The following is a 22,670-nucleotide window of genomic DNA, read 5'->3' on the forward strand; positions in this document are numbered from 1 at the left end:
TGTCAGCTCTGACCTGCTCCACTAGACACTCTGGGGCCAGCCCATGAACATGTCTGTTCATATTGGCAACAGTGGCTGCCTTTAATGTTTAATCTGGACTGGGTTAAGCCTTATCAGCACCCACGTATAAAACTGGTGGCCTCGGTGGAACGGCCAGGGATGGGAACTGGAGAGAGTGATGGGGGAGGCAGAGCTTAGAGCCAAGGGGGTCAAGCTAGGGCAGAGGAGGGAAACAGTTCCTGGGTACAATGAAGCGCAGTGTGGAAGGGAGGGGAGGTGGGAAGGTAAGAAAAATACATTAAGCCCCAAATGCAGTGATCACAGTCCCAGCAACAATACCCTACTACTGGGATGAATGTTGGGGGTGGGTGCCTCAGCAAAGAAGCCACAAGGGGAACATGTTACCCACAAACACCAAGTGGCTTTTGGAAAGACCAGAGGACATCTGCATGAACAGATTAAGGACTCACAATTTGATTGTTGACTAAGGCCTTCAAGACTCCCTGGCTGTCACTTTAGACTATGCCCTCCACTTTACCAGGAAGTCAGCCCCCATCCGTGACCTCATCCACCCTCACCAACACCAGTGGCAGAATTTATAATCCCATTAATCTTGAAAGCAAAGGCACTTGCTGTTCAGTCTTTCAGAGCCCTCCACGCTAATTCCAATGTCTGGTGTTCCTAGATGCTGACATTTCTCCAACCCTTCATCACGTCTGAAGCATAGGGGCCTCCCTGGGCCAAAGTGATGGAGACCAAAGTCCCATTTAATAGAAACAGAGAATGGCTGACGCGGAAGGAGGCTGAGAGAGACACCCTAAGAACACAGTCTAGGAGCAAGAAGGGACCTTGAAGGATGTTACAGCTGAGGAGACTAAGGCCCAAGGGATGTCCACTGTGCTGGTTGCCACTGAGCCATCCAATGCCTTCCCCAACACACGAGCAAGCTGATGCCCAGAGAGGCCGAAGGCAGAGCTGAGACCTGGACCAGGGACCTCCTCACTTCTGTACTAAGTACTAGCTTGATACCCCTTGCTTCCTCAGGCCCATGACCCTCCAGACTTCCTGCCCACCCTACGAGCACTGGCGCCGGACATCCTGGATCGAGAGTAGGAAGGAACTTCAGAGGTGGAGTCCAACCCCAACTTTTTGCAGATGAGGAAATTGGAAGCCCAGACAAGTGCAGGTCCTAAGCCAAAGCCACCAAGGTAGCAAGTGGCAGAATTTGAACGTGGGTCCTCCACTTCCCAATTTAGCCCTCATTTGGGGCAGAGCAAGCAAGAATTCTGGCTCAAACCTTAAATGTGGCTCTGGACAGATGAAGCTGCTCCTACTGCCCTCCCCCCCCATCAGTCCCTGAGGGCGACCACAAGCTAGACCCTTCAGGCCAGTATGAGAGCCTGCTCCTCCCTTGAGCAGCTGAGGGACCCACAGACCTGCAGCCTGGGCCTCTCCCCACCTGCCTCAAGCAGGGCTCTGCTAAAGAAAGAGCTCCAGCCACGGCCACGGACAATTTGTTCTTTATTGATTAAAAATGAGGGGAACGTGCAGGAAAATACAAAGTCAAAAAAAAAAAAGGGGACGGCTGAATATTTTACATCTTTTGTTGTTCACCATGCAAACCTGTGCAGAGAAGCCCCGTGTGCTCCTACAGAGCTGTTCTACTTCTCCGAGTAGTCACTAAGTGACGATGAGCTGGCTCTATGCTGGATTCCCCAAACAAGCCCCTTAGCCGTGGCAGACAGACCCTACATTCCATGATTAGCCTTGGCACTTATTCTGGGCCTCATGCTGTCCCCCAGCTCTGCCCGGCGCCCTCGGGGATGGCGCCCAGAGCCCCACAGACCCACAGAGGAGGGCTCTTCCCAGCCAGCTGGGCTCTGGGCAGCCCACTGTCCTATTGTGCACTTTCTACCCTCGAGTTTCTCAGCACCACCACACAAACAAATCAACGGAGGCATGAGTACATGCCCAAAGAGAAATAAGCAGAATAATACTGTCCTGGGGCTTGCTAGCTGTCCCCCTAGATCTCAGTGGGAAAAAAATCATTAAATAAAAGAGACAAAAATAGCCCATTTCCTACCTTCTCAACTCACTACCTAGAATTTCTATCCCGGCGTGAGGCTTCTGGGGATGTAGGGGCAGAGGGAGCAGTGGCCAGCTGGCCTCCTACCTTCCCCAAGCACACTCCTCAACAGAAAGCTAACTAGAGAGAGAGCACCACTCAGCTGGCTTTACAAGGAGGAGGTCACTATGGGACCATTGGAAGCCAAACCACATGCCTGGACCAAAGAACCTCATTCTCTGCCCTCCCCCACACCTCAAACTCATCTAGATTCCCTCCACCCCAACCCCTTGTGAGTCCCACCCTTTCACCACTTTTGCTGGGGTCTCTGACTCTTGTCAGATCTGCCCCTTCCCCACTCCCACCCCCCCACCCCAACTTGGCAATGGCTGAAAGGGGGCAAAGGAACTCCAAGGCTGATAGGAACATGCTGGAAGAAATCATTAGAGATGGGGAACCTTCAGAGAGGACACAGAGAGCTCCAGCTTGGTAGTCAGAAGGCTTGGTAATCTGAATGCCAAGATGATCTCTGGTCACCTGTGGGAAGCAGCCTGCCCTGGGTTCTCCCTGTCTGGGAAAAAGGCGAGGCTGGGCTGGCGAATGCAGGGAAAACTCCCCCACAGCCAACAGCAGGATATGAAGGCCAGTTGTGAAATTGTAGAAAAAACCCCAAACCCATAGATTCCTCCCATATTGTATTACACGTGTCTCATTTATGATTTCTGTAGAGATCTGAATCCACACCGTCTCCTCCTAAACCCTCAGTGTCCTGGGCACATCTCGAAGCAGGCTGCGTTGGTGGAGGTGTCTGGGTACAGGAGAGGGGGCTGGAGGCAGGCCAGGCAATCATGACCCTCCGTTATTGCTGCGAAAGCCTCAGCCTTGCTCCACACAGACCCTTTCCCTCACCATGGAGAGGGTCAATCTCATGGGAGGAAAGATGTTGGGATCAAGGGGAAGTTTCTTTTAATTTTATTTAAGTGGTGAAAATCACCACTTTTCCAATGATGTAAGTAATAACTTGCTTGTAGTCATTCTGGGGAAAAGTAAGCCGAGGGTCTCTGGGCACTGGGCAAGAGGTCCTTCCCACTCTGCCCAACCTCACCCACCCAACCTGATGCTGGACAGGAGGCCCAGGGCAAGGTAAGCAGACCTCCAGGAAGCATCCTCAGGAAGCAGCCGCCCAGGAGGATGTGGCGGATGAGCCTCAGTAAAATTTTCAAGAACGTGATTAATAAAACTGGAAAATTTCAGGCCAATGACATTAGAAACTGTGCTTATTATGTCCTTATGTTGGTTGCTAGGAGTTACACCAGGACCAAAGGAAATAATATGCAATTAAGTCCTCTGGCATCCAGTTGACCAATCTTTCATGGCTATAGTGCGGCAACAAGAAGTCTCAGCCCCCGCATCTGGTGCAGATGTGCCTGATGACAAGGAACACCAGTGGCGCCCACACCAGCTGGGCACCCCATGGTGCTGGAAGAAACAGGGCCTCGTGCTCCGTGGCATATGTCAAGTAAGGCAATAATAGATCGATGGGCCCACAGGCTGGGGGCAACCAGTCCAAGTGTCTGAGACAAAGGGAACAACGCGGCTTGTGCAGCAATCAGCTTACAAACGGAGCGTGTCATGGCCACTCTGGTGAGCTGATGCCAGAAAGTGGTGATCCAACCGGGGCAGGGGGAAGGGCAGGCCTGGGTTCTTTGGCAGTAGTGGATTTTAGGCCAACAGAGCAATAGAAATATGATGAGTGGGTTCTCCATGGGGAAGCTTCCTCTGCAACTGTGGTTTAGCTGATGCTGAGCTGTGCAAATCCTATAAGTTTGCCGTCGTCGGGAATATCTGAGCCTTCAACACCAGATGCCTGAAGATGGAACAGAAGAGAGTCTGGGTACTGGAGGTCACCATCATTGGACTCTAGGAAGCAATGAGAACTAACCTGGGGACTGGAGAGAAGTTCAGCTACGGGGCAGGATGCTGAGGGAATGGAAGGGAATCTAATGCAACAGTCTCTTCAAAGACAGATGGAGGCAGAACATAAGGCTTATGAGACCAGGAAAAGAGGAAACTGATGGGGAAGAGACCAGCAGGGAAGGCTTTGAGGAAACCAAGGCAAGTAACTGAGCTCTGCAGAGTCACTCAGGCCTCTTCCCTGAGAGCAGCAGGGAAAAACGGTTTGGGGAAGTGGGCTCTGGGGAGGAAGAGCAGAGGCCTCCATGAGGGAATCCCTGTCCTCAGAAGGAATTTGGTATTCTCACAACCCCACTGGGGAGGGTGGCTGCAGGACTACAGGGGCAGTGTGTATGAAGCAAGACAATTTTACACAGAGGGAGGGAGGAGGGATGGAAAAGGGAGGAGGGAGGAAGAAGGGAAGAGGGAGGAGGGAGAGAGGAGAAAGGGAAGAGGGAAAAAGGAGGGAAAATAAAAAGAGGAGGGAGGAAGGAAAGAGGCAGAGAGGGAAGGAGGAGAAAGGGAAGAGGGAGGGAGGAGGAGGGAAGATGAAAAGAGGAGGAAGGAGGGGAGGAGGAAGGGAACAGGGAGGGAGAAGGTATACCAGTTTGAAAGTGACAGAGCGATTTGACTGAGGTTCTTCCACAATTTTCTGCAAATTAGCTGCCACTGTAATCACACAAAGAAGAACATTAGGCCAAGCAATCCCATGCCCAACACAGAACCAGACTCAGTCATGAAGCCAGACTTCACTGTCCTCGACCCCCTCCTGGAGTGGTACCCACCAAAGTTGAGGCATTCCTAAATGGTGTCGAGGCACATGCAGAAGGTCTTAGTCTCACCTCTGAAAAGCCAGAGCGTGCTCCCAGTGGGGGTGGAGAGGCCTCTGGCCCACCCTCTCCCTGTCCCATTTTCTAGACCATGTCTCTGCTGGTTCTGATTCACTTGCAGAATTACAATGGTGACTGCATTTGGGCCTCATGTCAGACCTCCTCTACCATGACCCAGATGTTTCCAGACTCATTTTTTTCTGTGACTTTGCCAGTATTTGGCTCAGCCAGGTTCCCATAGGCCCTGAGGGCTGTATTCATGTAATAGTATGGATGGCTTAGCATACACAGCCGTAACAGCATCTGTTTGCAACTGTCCCCCAAGCACCCAGTGAGGGCTATGCCAATTTCCAGGCCAGCTGTCTACTTCCTCCCAGACATGTAGGCAAACACACACACGCACATGCGCATGTGCACACACGCACACGCAAACGCACACACGAGCAGGTGGGCAGAGCAGGACAAAGTTACCTATGACTAGGTCTCTGCCATCCACGAGGCCAGCAGAGATGAGTTCCTGTGACACACCATCAGCTGTATCTGTGAAGACAAGAGAAGGACACAGTGCCCTGCTGACTGCCCCAGCACAGCTTCTGGGGCAGGGGCAGAGCAGTCCCTGTATGAGCCTGGGCAGAAGCTGCTCTGCCCAGGAGCTCACGTACCATGGATTCTCCAGAGGCAAAATAAGCTCCAGTCAGAAAGGCATATTCCAGGTCATTAAAAAGGAGAAAACTCTAAAGCTCAGCGGAGGAGCAGTGATGGGATGCTAAGAACATTCCACCTCATGGGGAAGCTGCGTTCCTTGGGAATCTGACCTGGAGGCCCACCAAGACCCCCTCCTGCTACCAACGGTGCTTCCAGGGAGAGGCAGGTGGCAGAACAGCGGTGGCTCTGAATGACCAAGTCAGTAACTAGGGGTGTCGGTCCCGGCTTTGCTCCCCACCACGTCCCCTCTGGGCCTCTTCCTTCATCTGTAAAGTGGAAGAATCGCCACCTTCTGTCCAGACAGCACATGCCAAAGCACTTTCTAAACCAACGAAAAACATGCAAGCCTGAAGATAAGAAAGCTTCTTCTATTTTGAAGTGAGACCAACACTGGATTCAAAGCCAAAGGAACCGGATTCTTTTTCAAATTCGGCTACAATGTTGTTCTTCAACTTTGGGCCATCACCCCTCTTGCTGGGCCCTGGGCTTCCCCCTCTGTAGGATGAATGGGGCCAGGTGATCTCTGGTGCTCTTCTCTTGGTAACTCTAAATCTCCTGGGGATGTGTGACCTTGTGGCGATGCTGGCAAAGGGTCCTGGGCTCCAGCCCCAAGGATCAGAAACTGAAGAGGAGAGCAGCAGAAGCCCCAGCAGGGCTGGGTTGCGGGCTGGAGGGCTGACGGACAATGTGACAAGCTAGTTCTGGGGCTAGAGGGTGGAAGTATGCAACAGCACCTTGGAACGACGCTGCAGGAATGACACAAGGAGAAGCAGAGGCAGGCATTTGGATGTCTCTGCGTAGGGCCTGGTCAAGCACCGCAGACCCCTTCCCTCTTTAAATGTCAAACATTCCTTCCAGAGGGTTACAGATGAGGAATGTGCTGGAGGAAAGCATGGCAGAGAGCATCTGAATTGAGAGCAAAGGAAACAGCAACAGGAAAGACCTAGCAAGGATATTGTTCTAGCTGGGGTAGGGGTAGGCACCTGCCTCCAGGGGGATTTAGATGAAGAATGCAGGGAACACAGCACCAATCTGGCCCGGAAATGGGATTCAGGAGGGACAGGAAGCCACCAGTATTTGGATGTCTGTGGAAGAAGTGGTCAGGGGCAGCTCCTCTGGGACCGGACCTCCACCGAGGCACACGCAGGAGCCAGGAACTCTGTGACAGTGATGTGTGCTCTAATGTGCAGCCTAGACTTGGGGGCAGGGGGTGTCCAAAGGTTCAGAGAAGGGACAGGAAGTAGCTCTCCCATAACAGAGCACTTTAAAGGAGAAGTCTGCTTGGGAAGGAGAAGGCTCCTAAGGACAAACTCCTGGACACAGAATCAGAGCAGCTAATGCCAACGTGCGCATGGAGGGGAAAGCAGGGACAGCCAGTCTCCCAAGAGCTGCCGGTCCTGCTGGCCCCATATCCAGAGTTTAGGCTGAGGCCCAGAACGAGCGAGCATTGGGAATGCTGACAGCCACAAAAAGGTTTTTCAGAATGATCTTGAGGCAAGAGAATAACCAAAGCATGCAGAGGCCGGCAGGGCTCAGGACCAAGGGATGATGGCAAAGGGTGATGTGAAGGAAGCAAAATCTCACAACTTCTTAAGACAATTGGCTCTATGGCTGCCTCTCAGATTCATTCAATTTTGGCAGCATTTATCAAAGCCCTGCTGTGTGCCAGGTATTGCGCAGGGCACCAAAACGACTCCAGCCTGGCTTTGATGAGCTGATGTTCTACATGGGGAAACTGTGTGCCAACTCAGTGGCCACCCTACACAAAGCAAACGGTAACTTCAGCGGGGGGGGGGGGGGGGGGGGGGGGGGCGGGGCGGGGAGGGGGCAGGTCTAAAACTGGACCACCATCGACAGGGAATGGCTCCAAGGTCAGTGTGCTGAGTGAAGGAGAGGAAAGGGAGGCCAGTTTAGAAAGACAGGTGGGCTCAGGCTGGGGAGGGTTTCCATGCTAAACAGAGTACAGACTTGGTCCCAGAGGTAACAGGCACTCGCTGGTGCTTCCTGAGCAAGGCAGTGCTGGCTCCAGGCTGACTCAGCAGGGTTGTCAAATAAACTGAGGAGCTGTGTGGAAGGTGGACTGGAGGGGAGAGTCACAGAGGCTAAACCTGGGGGATGTGAGAGTGGAGGGAAGTAGACAGAGCTGAGGTGTTCAGTAGGACCTAGCAAATGACTGGATATGGAGGCGTGAGGGAAAGCCAAGAACAGAGGATGCCTCCCAGCTTGTGAACCCTTGTGACTGGAAAAGACAGTGGTATCCTCCACGGAGGAAGTGAAGTTAGCAAAAAGAGTGGTTTGGGCTTTTTTTTTTTTTTTTGGTGGGGATGGTGGGGCTTGAGATAATGATTTCCACTTTGAATTCACTGAGATTGAGATAGCTATGGGGCAGCAAGGTAGGAAGATCTAGCAGGCTGCTGAGACAGAATTATAGCTCAGAAGACAGATAGGGGCTAGATATAGGAATGTGGAAACTGCCTGGCTGGAGGTGAGAACTGTATCTATGGGCACTGAGAGTCAACAAAGGAGAGGACACAGAGAGAGGGCCCAGAACAAAGCCCAAGGACACAGCTATGTAAAGGGATGGGAAGGGGATTGTGGGACCAAAGAGCCGGAGAAAGACTGGTCAGACAGTGAGGAGAAGAACCAGGAGAGCAGGGTGTTGGGGAAATCCAGGGAAGACACACTAGGAGAGGAAGTGGTCAACAGCATTAGAATCCAGAGAAGGGAAGGGAGAAAAGAAGCCATTAAGAGATCAGTCCTTGGTAACCCTGGAAAGACCAGCTTTAGCTGAGTGACGGGACCAAAAGGCACAAAGCAGCTGAGCAACGAGGGAATGAGAAGTAAAGGGGAATGAAGCCCCCCAAATCCCCCACCACCAACACTCTCAGACAGCAGGCCATGTTTTTCCCCTGGAGCCCCTCTGCACAGAAGCTTCTCCACTTGTTTTCTCTCTTCAAAGAAAATGCTCTTTGAACTGGGAAGGAGAAAACACAGAATGTTTGTCAGAGCCGGGAAACAGCAGATAAGTGGAGACTCTCAGGCAGCATCAGGCCCGATGTATGTCAGAGCAGGGAAACAGCAGATAAGTGGAGACTCTCAGGCAGCATCAGGCCCAACACATGTCAGAGCCGGGAAACAGCAGATAAGCGGAGACTCTCAGGCAGCATCAGGCCACCACAACAGGCTGAACTACATCCTTGAGCACATAAAGAAGCAGCAGGCAGTCAGGTGAAGTCAACAAGCTTTGATTAAACATCTACCATACGTCAGACCCTGTGGGGGGCTGACGTGATTGCTGGTGATCTTTGAAACACCCTGGAGAGGGGCTCCAGAACCAGATGATCAGACAAGTGAGCTTAATTGCTAACACAAAGGGAAGACGAAGCCATCTCAGCTCTGAGAAGGGGAGGCAGGGGTCTCTGAAAGCAAGCACGGCCTCCGCAGGAACAGAACCCATCAAACCAAATGCCTTCCTTCGAAACCAGCAACTAGATGAGGAAACTCTGGCAGACAAAGTACACTTAGATTTCAGCCAAGTTCTCAAGCAAGTCTCCCATAAACTTGTAGGGAAGCAGCTGAGGAGACAGTCAGCTGGATCTGGAGAACTGGCCGTAGGACTAGATCCCAAAGGATGAGAGGCAGAGTGCCCCAGAGTCTGTTTTCGGCCCTGCGCTGTTCAGTATCTTTTTCCCCCCAGTTACTTTTAAAAAATGTTTTGCTGATGCATTTTTCTTTTCACACAATAATCACACCTCAGGAATATGCCCCCCCCCCCCCATCTCCACTGATCTTTCTTTACCAAAAACATTGGTTTAGCAAAACCATCTGATAAAAAGATTGTGACTGGTAAAGAATGGGACACTTGTGGTTTACCATTAGTAACAGAGAGGAAGTGGATTTTTTCTTTTTTAACATCAAGCATCTGGAAAAAAAGATCTCATCTTTCTAATTCCTCTGCACTTTCTTGTTTTTAGTGTTGTCTTTAAGTGCCCTGCTACAGTTGCTGGGTCTCCTCCCTGCCTGCTCTGGACGCAGGTTTTCATATTTCTTTGAATTCCTCGTATGTCATTTCTTACGGCACGCTAATGTTCCGTTACATTACTATACCACAATTTGTTCAGCCACCCCAATTTATGATCATTCTATTTCCAGCTTTTTGCTTCCATAAAGTTATCATTATGAATATTTCCATACATATGGAGCTTTTCTCTCTGCTCCCAATATTTTGGGATGACAAAGTAACAGGGTCGGAACAGTTCAGTAACTTGCTCCAAAGCGTCCTCCAGAATGGTTGGCCCAACCATGGCACCATCATGAGTCTCTCAGTCCACCTGGCTTCTACCCCCTCTTACAACATCGACTATTTCCACTGTTAATCATCTTTGCCATTCATGTGGGGGGTGAGGCCACCCTCCAGAGCCATTTTAATTTGCATTTCTCTTGTGATATGGAGTGACTGTCCTCTGGCTACTGATATCTAGAAGAGGGGAGCAGGATGGTGAGAAGTCTAGACCGCTTTCATTCCAAGGACAAGTTAAAGTGAAGACTTGTGAGGAGGGGAAGAAGCATTGGGATGGCTGTGAGCAAAGATGTGGACGAGGGATTACACTTGCTCTCCTTGGTCACAGAACGCAGCATCAGTAGTCAAAGGAAGGGTGCAGAGAAGCAGATTTTACTCCAGACTAAAGACATAAAGAAAAGCTTCCCACTGATCAGAGCTATGCGGAGATAGAGTGGGCTTCTCCTCCTGGAGGAGATGCTGTGGGCAGGATTAATGCTGAGCTTCAGGCTAAGGCGCCTTATGCCTACAGAAGCATATGTGTCTTCTCTCCAGGGTCCCTTACAAGCTGCAGACTTTGAGACCAAGATGGGAATGACGAAATACCCTCTGCCAGCCCAGGCCCTTATACACTCAAACAAGATACGGCCCTGCTTCCGCCCAGCCAGAAGCTGATGGTTTGAAAGGAAATGAAAACAAGAGTCATGCAGGTTGACCACGGACAATAATTGTTCTCTCCTCCTGAAGCTGGCTCAGCATTGTCTTCCTTTGCTTGTAATCCTCCTGCCTGGTCCATCACTCCTTTCGTGGTCAGAGAACAGTTCTCACAACCTGAAAGAGGTGGGAGAGAAGCACCCGCCCAGGAAAGGCCCGGCCCAGGTCCTTCACACGGGACTCGCATTTAGATGGCTATCTGAAAGGAGGTCGAATCTCACAACAACCCTGTAGAGCAGCTAATGACCACCTCGTTACCCCCATTTTACAGATGGATCCCACAGGCAGGGTCTGATCTACCATCTGGCAGATTTTATTATCCACCTTGTGGTTGCTATTAATCAGAAGGAAACTATGAACCTAGAAACTCTCCCCTACCTCACCAAGCAGTCAATACTTGTTGAAGCTTAAATATAAAGTCCCTGGCATTTCAGGATTTGAGCGCATGGTCCCTAAAGGAACATGGGCCTTTCTGCTTCTTAGACAAGCAATGACAGGGTTCATTAGAGATCATTTTCCTTCATTAGACTGTTACCTCACCTCTTCCTGGAGTAAATTCGAATCGGATATCGTTAAGTTCTTTCTTTGAATTCCTGTGAAAGAGAACAGAAAATGCATTAAAACCAGAATGTCTACCTCTGGCTGAAAGGCAGTCAGCTTTGCCCAGAACAGCCCTCTCTCCCTCCCAAGCTCCGCTTTCTTCCTGTGGCTGCCAAACAGCCCCAGGTCTGCTGCTGGGGGAGAGCAGGCTCATTCCCATCACTTTCAGCCTTCCATTCAGTTGGGGGTGGGGTCATTTTTATGAAGCAAGGGGGAACATGCTATATGAGCCATGAGACTCCTATTAGTCTGTCACTGGGCAGGAATGCCAGCAGCCTCTCTAGGTGACTTTCTAGAGGATTTCTATTCAATTAAACTTAACCTTAATGTCATCTGCATGTTCTGGTCATAGGCATGCTCCACACCCAATTACCTAGACTAGCCTGTGATGGGAGACCGTCAGCCTTCAGAAATACAAAAATTGATAGACTGAGAAGCCTGGTTCATTTGTAGACAGTGAACCTTGTGGCAAGAGAAAGATCAAGTACACAGCTCAAGCAGACCCAGGGTCTCTTTCTCAAGTGGCGAGTCTGATGTATACATCAAGTCTCCTCTAGGGGAACAATCTGATGCCACATCTGGAGCTGGTGTGATTGGGAGTTGGGACTAAGGGGAAAATCTGAGAGAAAACATGCCAGTGCTTCAGCAGGAGAATGAAAGGCTCAGTCCCATTTCACGAGAGCCCAACACACCAGGTTCCCTGACCCCCTGCCAAGGCATGTCCAGACCAGACCCTCGAGGCCAGATGACCAGGTTCCAGTCCTAGTGTGAAGGGTTCCTTTTAATCTCTCTTTCCATGGAGTTGTCATAGAGTCAGATTCAGAAGCTCTGAGTTCAGGTTCCAGCTCTGATATTTACTAGTTCCCTAACTCCAGGCAAACCCCATAATTTCTCTGAAACTCAGTTTCTCCCTGGAAAACAGGGATAATATTTGTACTATTTACTTACTTTACTGTTTATGAACAGTTATATATCAAAATGAGCACGAAAGTTAAGGTAACTCAGGCCAATTATCACAAGAATTGGCAACTTCTGGCCAAGGATCATTCCCAGTGACCACCACAAGGCGTCCTAGGATTAGCTAGCCTGAGGGCAAAGAATTAGAAGGCCCCCATGGCTCCCTAAAGCACCCCGGGTTGAGGCAGGCCTGCCAAATAACACACCAGACAATCAATGTTCTGGAAATGTGAGTGAAGATAGGCTGACCCACTCAAGACTTGGAACAAACATTCCTTGCCCAACTTCCCTCCACAATGACCTTTCCCTCTGAATTTCTGTGCTCTGCTCTTGAACACATGACTCTTCTGGCCCTGCCTTGATTTAAAGGGGTTTCCATGGAGGACAACCTCGTTTTCTCATCTACACTGTAAGACCCCAGGGGCAAAGACCAGATCTGCCAGTTTCATTGTATCCTTCACTGGTAAGTAGGGCTGGCTACAGCTGTTTGGTCAATAGAAAATTCATCAGAATGTCCAATGTGTAAACCCCAGCGGAGATGTTAACATGGGACAGTAAGGCCTCCCCACAACAGGCTCCTCTGGGACCCGGCTTCTCCCAGCACCCAACGCCTGGAAAATCAAATCCTATCTCTTTGAGTATCTTCTCCCCACAAAGCTCAAATGTAATACTTCCTAACTACTACAGAGGTCCAGCCCATGAGGGGACAAAAGAGAAGTAGACAGAAAAACATTTCAAAGTAACAAGAGCGGAGATGGCGCCAAATGTTGGGAATCGGGATTATCGCAGGCTGTGTAAGGGGCAGCTCTGCTCCTACTGGTACAGATCATGGATGTTCTCTAGGAGCTTTTGTTGCTAACTCTCTGCTAGGCTCGCTAAAGCCTGACCAAGAAGAAAGGGCACTTCTATTAAATGTATTATTAAAATGTCACCAACAGGTGAGACTTTCTTTATCCATCTTTTGTGGCATCTTGAATGTTTTTTCTGCAGCAACTATAGGACGAATTGTCTAGGGAAGGTGCCATCATTACAGAAAGCTCTAGTAAGAGGCTTCCTTCATGGGGTGGGAGGAGTCAGCTACCAAATGAGCCTGGGTGGGCTCCCTGCTGGCCTCTCCCTCCACAGTGGGCAGCAGGGAGGAAGCAGAGTGGGCCAGTGGGAAGAACAAGGACTTTGGTGTCCGAGGACTTGAATTTGGATCTTCAGCTCTGCTATGCTGGGGCAACTGCTTCTCTTCTCTGGGGCTCTGCTTCCTTCTCCATAGGAGGGGGTTGGATTAGATGACCTCTGGAGGCCTTTCCATCTCTCAGTCCTAGGACTGGATGCTTCAATGCCAATTCCAAGGGAAGCACACAGCCCTGCAAGCCTGCCAAGGGGCTGGCTTCTATGGCATTTCCAGTTATACACAGACCAAAAGTCCTCCTCCCTGCTCTCCAGGTGTTTCCAATCTAAAACAAGGCATTCCCGTAGAACAGAATTAAAGTGTCAAAGAGTTGCTGCTGGGGAGCTTGGGGCAGGAAAGCAGCATTGCTGGGAAAGAGAAGGCCCTGACCTGACAGCAAAAACAAGGCCAAGCTGGCGATCTTTGGGATAGAGGAACACTTGTGGGGACTTCACTCAGGCAAAAACAAAAAGGACTCAAATCACATTTGGCTAAGTTCAATTTTTCAGTCAGTCACTGAGGCTCAATACACTACAAATGTATTTTTTTACTCCACATGAATAAACAAAGAGCAGAGTGGTCCTTGGACACTAAACAAACTAAAAGGGGAGCCTACGCTGTCACCCCCTGCCACCCTCGCACCTCTGTCTATGTGTCCATGAGGCTTCCTGGACTGCTCCAGAGCCAGGTTTGGGGCTCTTCCAAATTCCTGGGGTTATTTGTGGTGAAAAGGGTGAAAGACACACAACCCCGGTCATCTCTGACCAATGGGATATTCCCTGTCTATGTCCCTAGGACCAACCCCTCTCTATTCATAGGCTCCTTGGTGTCAGTGAAGCCAAGGTTGTCCAGTCCACCTGTGTATCTGCTTGGGCCACTTCTGCCCCACTGAGCTCTCCTGCAGATAGTATGCACCCGTCTGGTGGTCCTGGGGAGCAGAGGAGACGCCCATGGAGGAGTCACTCCTCCAAGCACATCCTGCTGATCCCAGGTCAGGCCTGGAATGATCTTCCTTCTGTACAACAGGCAGCATGCTGTGATGACTTATTTCTGGGATGTAAATAAAGCTGTCGAACAAGAAAGCACGTTCTATGAGAGAGGGGCTCCCACCTGCCTCCACTCGAAAGCCTTTGGAGAAACATGAGCCTCTAGGAGCTAAAGGCAGGTCAGTCAGGGTCTTTGAAGAAACAGAGATCTACTTACCTTAACCTTAGTACCAGACTGATGGGGACCTTGGTCTCTTGGGAACCTACCCCTTCGGATGGTGGAGCCTAGGAAACCACATTCAAAAGAAGAGTGTCACTTCCTGCCAAGCCTCAAGCACTCACACAAGTCTAGGGCGCAGGGGAGCTCTCTGGCTAATGAGCAACAGCCCAGTGGTTAGTTTCAGGATGGCTCCTCATTCACCTAACACTCTTCTGGACCTCCTCCTATGGCTTTGGTGGGGGGGTGTAGGTGGGAACTTAAAGGAATCTAAAGTAAGCCAAACATAATTAGGGAAGCACTTTGCCTAGGAAAAGAAAAAAAAAATCAAGCCACAGAGTCTAAAGTTTCAAAGGGACACTGATGATGAGGCTGTGGAAGGGGCAAGGATGAACAGGATGCCTTGGCTGCCTTCAAAGAATCTCTATTCTGGTCATGCCAATAGGCCATGTAGACAGTAATTCCAACATAAGGCAGAATGTGATCAGTGCTATAAAAAGGGGGCTTGAAAGGTAAGAGAAGGGATCACTTGAGGGAGACAGAGAGCAAGGTAGGGAGCAGGAAGTCACCATGGAGCCTCCATCCCTGGACTGAAGCTTTGAAGAAGAGGCAGGATTTCAGCCAGATGGCCAGAGATGGGGGTGGGGAGGAGAGAAGATATGGCCCAGGGGTGGGAGGAGGAGATGGGAATGACAGACAGAATAGTGAAGTTATGTTCAGGAAATGATGGACTGACTACTGGCTAATATGGCAGGCGGAGTACACATTCACCTTACATAACAGACAGACAACTCTCGTCAAGTCACCCATACAACAGAGGAGGACGGGAAGAGTAATTGCGAGATTTATCTGTGACTTTGGACTATATACTGGAGAAACAAATAAGTCCTAAAGATCTCTCTGGATAGTCTCATTTTGTGGTGTGTGTGTGTATGTGTACATATTCCAGGAAAACTGGCTACAAGATAAAATCTGTCTTTCCACTGACTAAAAGGGAAACAAAATTTTAAAACACAACTGAAAACTTTTGATGAAGAAGAGGTTAAGATATGGCCAAGCCTCTGCTGTGCTGGGAAGTGCTCAGAGTCTCCCTCCCCATATCCCCTCTGTGGGCTCCATCTTTGGCCCAGATCTTCCTCAGACCAGGCCCTCTGTGCCCAGGGAGATCTTCCTCTGTTTGGGTACACTTCTCTCTAATGAAATCAAGCAGTCAATATCACAGGCAGGTAGTATGTTCATAACATGCTTTACTTTGTCATTTCTATCAATTCAAAATTCATAACTGAGTTTACTTAAAATAGGGCACAAATTTCATTTGCATAAGTAGGGATTTTAAGGTCGATCTCTAGTAAATGAAAAGTATCACAGACTGGTAAATAACAGTTATTATTCATAAAAGTAATAAACGCTAAAAAACCAAACTAGCAGATGAATCGTTCTGGGCTGGTGGATACTGCTGAGGTGGGCAGTGTGGTGTGGTTTTCAGCATGAGGGAATCAATCAATCAAAAAGCCTTTACTAAGTACTTCACCTGTGCCAGGCTCTATGCTAGCCACAGCGGATACCAAAATGAAACCTGCTTCACTCACCAGGATCCTGGGGGAACACAACAGCTTTCTAAGTCTAGAAACACAAGAAGTGTAAAGTACTTTACTGGTGGGGAGAGGGCCCCTGACAACCCTGGGGAAGCGGGAAAAGCCTCCTGAAGGTGGTAGCAACGTCTACTATGCAAGTGACCCTCAAAGGAGAGAAATTAGTTCAAACTGAACACAGTGGCAATTCAGAAAACACACAAAACACTGAACTTTTATGTGCAGGAAAGAGGGAACAGTGAGACAAAAAAGACAAGGTTATCAGGCCCTGAAAACACAAGTAACATGGCCTGAGACCACAGAGCCACTGCTTGAAGGACAAGAAACTGGAATTTTAAATTTTTTAAAAGCAAAGCTTAGAATTCAGAATATAAGTCAAAGCCTACTGTTATATTTTGGGGGGAATATTACCACCAGATTAATTTATAATTGGGAAAAAATACACAAACTGGTGAAGAAAGTCTAGGGTGGCGACCATTCTGGTAAGCCCAAAGGGCTGTGCATACCTTTTGATGCAGCAATACCACTGCTAGGTCTACATCCTAAAAACATCAAAAACAAAAAAGGGGAAAAGGACCTACTTGTGCAAAAATATTTAGAGCAGCTCTTTTTTTGGTGACAAAGAATTAGAAACTGAAAGGATGTCTGTCAGTTGGGGAATGGCTAAACGAGTTGTGGTATATGATTGTGAAGGAATATTATTGTGCTCTAAGAAATGACAAGATGATTTCAGAAGAACCTGGGCAGACTTACATGAACTGATGCAAAGTGAAGTGAGTAGAACCACGAGAACACTGTACACAGTAACAGTAATATCATACAATGAACAACTGTGAATAAGTTCTTCTCATCAATACAATGATCCAAGACAATCTCAAAGGACTCATGATGAAAAATGCTAGCCACCTCCAGAGAAAGGACTAATGGAGTCTGGATACAGACTGAAGCAAACAACTTTTTCTACATCATTTATTTATCTGTTTGACTTCTCTTCCACAAACTAATAAGAAAATGTTTTACATGATTGCATATATATAACCTGTATCAGACTGTTTTGCCATCTCAGGGAATTTGTTTAAAAAACAAATGTTAAAAATTGGTTTTACTTGTAATTGGAGGAAAAAAAATATAAAAAAAAGTTAAAAAAAAGAAAAAAGAAAATCAAGGGTGGCAATTTTGTTGGTGTTATTTTAAACTGAAAAGTGTAAGTGGGTATGGAAATGCACACCTGGGTCCCTGCTGCAGGGGAGGCTGAGGCAGGTGTGCTGAGTTGCAGTCTGGCTCACACTGATTAGGTATCTACACTAAGTCTGCTGAATCCCCCAGTATGGCGAATCTCCTGGAGCAGAGGCGGGAACCAGTCCAGGTTAGAAAATGAAGGAGGTTTAAGTTTTCATGGGGCCTATGAGTGCCTGCTGCAATTCCGGTCTTTGGGAGCTAGGGCTGTCTAGTCTCTAAAAAATAAAAAAGGCTTCATAGCACTTTAGAAAGAGCACTAGATTTGGATGGAATCCATGGACCTGGGTTCGAATCTTGGTTCTCCTATTTGCTACCTGAAAGTTCCCATCCCCTCTCTGGGCTTCAGGGTCCTCATCTGCAAAAGGAGGCAGCCAGACCAGGTAACCTCTAATGCTCTTTATTTATATTGCTTCTACTCCATCCACTCCATCTGTATCCACCAACAATAACATGGTGCTGTTTTAAAGATGACACGGATGGGGCAGCAGAGTTTCCTCAGATTCGAGACAAGAGGCCTCACTTCCCAGGCCAGTCAAAACCTTGCTCTGCTGCCTGATTTCTCCAAGAGGGTCTATCCCTGCGCTGCTCGAATATGGACACTGGAAATTCGGATTGCTTAGCCCTGCCTCAGCACGCTGGGTGAAGCTGGAGGGACAATATTAGATGTTCTCATCTACTGCTGCTCTTGTTCTTGGCAGACACCTGTCTGTGCGGACAGATGGCATCTTGGGAAGCCTCCCCTGGCTCTCATGGTCCAGCTCTCTGCCAGTACTTTCTTCCCCTTTTATTTGCGTTCTCAGGTTGCAGAAATCATTGCTGCGCCCTTGCGCCCCTGGCTCCTTGAGTGCCCTCACTTCCTGACCTCCCTTACTCCTCTCCCCCTAATCAGGAGCATCTTGCTTCCTCGCTGGCTTCCTGAGAAACGTCATTAGAAACTTCGTGGTATAAACTAGCCAAAGGGAACAAGAGCACGCCCACTCCAGAGGCATGGGTATCATTTTGGCCAAGGTAATTTTTAACAAGTGAAAATTCAGTTCAGCAAATTCTCCTGAGCTGGGCTCTTGAACTAGGTGTGAATGGCCTCCAGCAGGAGGGAAGCAGCTGTTCCTGGCTTCCCTAGAGGGAGCAGGCAGCTCAGAATTAGGATTAGGAATTGAAGTCATTCCCAGCTCAGGGACCTCGGAGAGTTCCTTTCGCAGGGTCTTGCACTTAGAGCTCAGGGATAAGTTAGGCCAATGCTTTCACTGGACAGAGGTGCAGAAAGGGCCAGAGACTTGCCCACAGTCACAATGGCAGCAAGGAGCACAGCTGGGATTCCCATATCCCTCTGACTCCAAACTCCATGTCCTTTCCACAGAAGCATCCCTCTTCTATACCACTATCAATTTCACAAATGGGTACGCCCCCCAAACCCTCCAGAGAGCCCTTTAATTTGCCAGAACCAGAGGGTGACAAGGGCCACCTTATATCAGAACGGGAATCCCTCAGACAGGTGTGAACCCAGATGTTTTCAGTGAGAGAGGTTCCCAATCTCACTGTAGAGGCTGGACGGCAAACCTGCCTCCCTGCAGTGTCTGCCCAGGTACTGGCTCCATGGCCCGCAAAGGCTGCTGTCACCCTTTCCCCCGGCCTCCTCTCCTCCAGGGAAGCCTACCTGGTGGCTCCTTCCTCACTCTGCTGGAGCTGCTCTGGATGCCGTCTCTTCCTGAAAAGATTCCCCCCAAACAAACACTGTTCATCTTTACCTGCCCTGCTCCTCCTGCTGGAGCTGCAGGTGCCTGGACAGGCAGAGGGACAGGGATGTGAGCTGACTGGGCAGGAGTCTGTCCTGCTGGTTGAGGTAGTTGAGCAGGAGAAGGTCCAGGAATTTGGAGTAAAGTACCCATGGGATCAGATGGAGGAAAGAGCTGTAACACAGAAATGTGGACACACAGCTTCAGTGAAGGGCCTACAGAAGTACATGAGCCTCGGAATGGGGATTTTGCCTTGGGCATCTCCCAGCTTCTACCTCATTACGGAAGCCCCAAGGGAGGCTAAGGCACTTCTCAGCCATCACTCACCTCCCCTTACCGCAAGGAAATGAACAGACCGCTAAAACAGGAATTCAAAAAAGACAAATGAGCAACCATGTCTTCTACATGCAGCTTTGCCTGAGAAGCTACATTCTCTTTATTCCAATGGCACTGAGGCCCACCTCACCTCCCGCCCTGACTCAGAAGCCACCTTGCCTCTCAGCTGATCTGACATGGTGATACGCATGGCACAGAGGCTGGGGCCAAATGGTGGGGCCAGGGCAGATAGAAGGCAAGGAGGGGGGGACCTGAGAGAATGTGGGAACCACATGATTAGATCCTATCTTGTCAACAGTATTAGACATTTAGATCTCATTCCAGCAGTATAGCTTCTAATCACACAGATTTATTACAGTGAAATAAAGCAATGTAGGAATAGAGACAATTACTAAGTTTTTAAAAGGGAAAAAAGGCAACTGGACGGAGATAGGGGCCTGAAGACCAGCTTTTTGTGACATGAAACAACATGCCAAGACCTAGAAATGAAGCCGAGACAGAACGTCTGGTGTGACACGGCTCCGTCCCTAAGTGAGTGACGTACAGACATAGTCACTGAGCACAACAGGGCAGTAGTTAGGAGACGTAAGATGCCTACGCAAGAGTGAAAGTACAGCAGCTGCTTAGGCTGATTAAAGCTGGGGAGATGCTCCCCACTCCGGGTGGCCCAAGGGACAGAATTCTGCGGCCCCCAGAGACACTTTCAGACAAGCGGTGCGATGGCTCCGATCTACAGCAAGGATTTTCTTGGTCTAAACTGAAATCTCAAGGGTCTCCACTGTAATTCAGCAGTGGCTTCTATGACAGCTCTCCACAAATGCCCCCTTTAAAGCACAAAACCAGTTTGGAAAACATGGCAAACACAGACTTGGAACATGATGTTTTTGGTTACATTTGACCAAGCCAACTTACCTCAGAATTTGTTAACGGTTCCTTTACTCGAGGAGACTAAAAGAGAGACAAAAAATAAACCTTATTTCAGAAGCTGGAACAAGGAAGGCCATTTACCTTCAGCCCCAAAGTACCACCTTAAAATACAGGAGCCAGCTCCATCACTAAGATGTCAGTATTGGAAACAGAAAGATAAGGGCTTCTGAAATATTAAGTTAGATATGGAACATCTAGATGAACTTTGGCCCAAATCAAGTGATCCAGTTTGCCTCACATTTGAGGAAAGATCTGTGCTGGCCGATGGGACTCTTCCAGCATAGTCTTAGGTGCCATTTGCTCCTTCAGGTACAGCATTCAACAACAGCCTAGACGAGATGCTTCAATAGATGGGCTAACTCAATTTTAAACAGTATGAACTAAAATTCTGATTCTAATAATTGACTGAGAAATTACTTGCTCAAGAATACTTGTACCCCACAGTAATAGCAATTGTATGTATGATGATCAACAGGGAAGGCCTTAACTCTTCTCAGCAATACAATGATCCAAGCCAATTCCAAAGGGCTCATGATAAAAAATGCTCTCCACCTCTTAGAGAAAGAACTGATGGAGTCTGAATGCAGATCAAAGCATACCATTTTCACTTTCTTTCTTGTCTTTTTTCTTTTGATCTATGTCATCTCTCATAACATGACTGATATAGAAACATGTTTTGCATGAGTGCGCATGCATAAACTATACCAAATTGCTTACCATCTCAGAGAGAGAAGAGTAGAAGAATGGAGAACATTTGGAACAATTTTTTTTAAAAAATGAATGTTAAAAAGTGTCTACATATAATTGAGGAAAAATATAAAATATTACTAAAAAAAGAATACTTGTACCCCATTTTACACTGTGAGGCTGAATAAGGAAGTAAAATGTATTTTCATTCTCAAAGTTGTATTCTTTAGCTAAGAAGTCACATCTGTGAGACCCAAAGATGGTATCTACTAACCCTGAGTTGTGAAATGGCTGCCTTCCCTTCCTCGCTTTCTTCATCAAACTCGTCATCGCTCCACTCCCAGCCACCATCCTCTGTTTTATGAAGTCGGCCACTGGAGCCCGGCACCCTCCGAACCTGCTCAGCAGAAAAACAAGATGTTCTTTCTGTTACTGATGAATATTTACTGAAATGTCCTCCAAGAGAGGTCAAGATCCAAGCGATTCTTCCTAACTTCTTCTTTAGGTAGTTACTTTCCCTGCCTCCATCAAAGTCTCCCTGCATGGCCTTCTCCTGCTATGACAGGGAGCCTGGGTCCTCAGAAGCTAGGCTGCTTATTACTATCAAACTGGAAGTGCTCTGAGTAGAGCCCTGGGGAGGGACCATCCATGAAGCCAGCACTCTCCATCTTCAGGTATTTGTCTCCCACCACAGGGAAAGGAGGAGGACCCTGGAGACCTCAGGGAGGATGGGAAAAAGGATATAAAGCAACAGTCCCCAAGCAGGAGATGTTTCCAACTACAATTCCTGCATAAATATAGCCATTCGTCTAAAAAATGACCATGAAATGCAAAGCAAAGTCTACAAAAGTAAAAGCAAAATGTTCCTTTTGTTCCAACAACAGGGCTTTCATCAGTGCAATCACTCTTCAATGAGTCTGTGCATAAATGAGGGCCAAGTGGAACTAACACACAGCGAGCCTCTACAAGGAGGTCACCAGCCACCATCCTGCCAGTCACTGGGGGCTCATGGTGCAGATGAGCTCTTACTGCACTACTTGCTACATGTGAACATGAGGTGTTTAAACGTAAACGATTTTTGTGTCCAAGTTAAAAGTACCATAGTGTGCCATATTTCTCATTGTAATTTATTTTGGTAGATACAGACTACTCTAATTTTATAAAAAATGGAATAATTTGAGAATGGTTATAATTGTTTGAAATTTTCAATAATTAAATTAAATTTAAATTTCTAATGCAATAGTCTGCTGGTGGGGGGAGGGCGGTGTCTGCCTGCCTCAAGTGTTTTCCTACTTCATTCTCCCCTCCATTCAGTCAGTAAGGTGACTTTCCTAAAATGCAAGTCTGTCTGTGTCAACACCTGTCTCTCCCCTACTCTATTAAGTTCAGTGGCTTCCTATCCCCTTGAGGACCAAATATAAAATGCTCTTCAGCATTTAAAGCCCTTCACAACTCAGTCTCCTCCTACCTTTCCAGTCTTCTTACTGCCCAAAATGTACTCTTTAAGACAGTGACACTGGTCTGTTGGCTTCTCCATCTCTTGGCCCTGGGCATTTTTTTCTGGTTGTCCTTCATGCCTAGAATGCTCTCCCTCCCCTCTCCAGTCCCAGCCAAAAATCTCATCTGATACAGGAAGCCTTTCCTACCACCCTCCCCCTTTTGTCTTTCCTCTCTTAGTTATTTCCTAT

General features: G+C 48.4%; 1 protein-coding gene across 1 annotated transcript in view; it reads right to left on the reverse strand.

Annotated features, from left to right (window-relative positions):
* Positions 1-1,504: 1,504 nt before the first annotated feature.
* OXSR1 (oxidative stress responsive kinase 1) overlaps positions 1,505-22,670 on the reverse strand; it is a 103,243-nt gene continuing 82,077 nt past the window's right edge. The window contains exons 11-18 of the mRNA XM_036738489.1: positions 21,257-21,379; positions 20,281-20,316; positions 19,045-19,206; positions 14,469-14,536; positions 11,087-11,139; positions 5,320-5,388; positions 4,623-4,687; positions 1,505-3,932 (exon numbers count right to left, since the gene is read on the reverse strand). Of these exons, the coding sequence (XP_036594384.1) occupies positions 3,858-3,932; positions 4,623-4,687; positions 5,320-5,388; positions 11,087-11,139; positions 14,469-14,536; positions 19,045-19,206; positions 20,281-20,316; positions 21,257-21,379 (651 nt within the window). The 3' untranslated portion in view covers positions 1,505-3,857. The remainder of the gene's footprint in view (positions 3,933-4,622; positions 4,688-5,319; positions 5,389-11,086; positions 11,140-14,468; positions 14,537-19,044; positions 19,207-20,280; positions 20,317-21,256; positions 21,380-22,670) is intronic.

Source organism: Trichosurus vulpecula, chromosome 9 (assembly GCF_011100635.1).
Source record: "Trichosurus vulpecula isolate mTriVul1 chromosome 9, mTriVul1.pri, whole genome shotgun sequence".
In the NCBI taxonomy this organism is placed as follows: Eukaryota; Metazoa; Chordata; class Mammalia; order Diprotodontia; family Phalangeridae; genus Trichosurus; species Trichosurus vulpecula.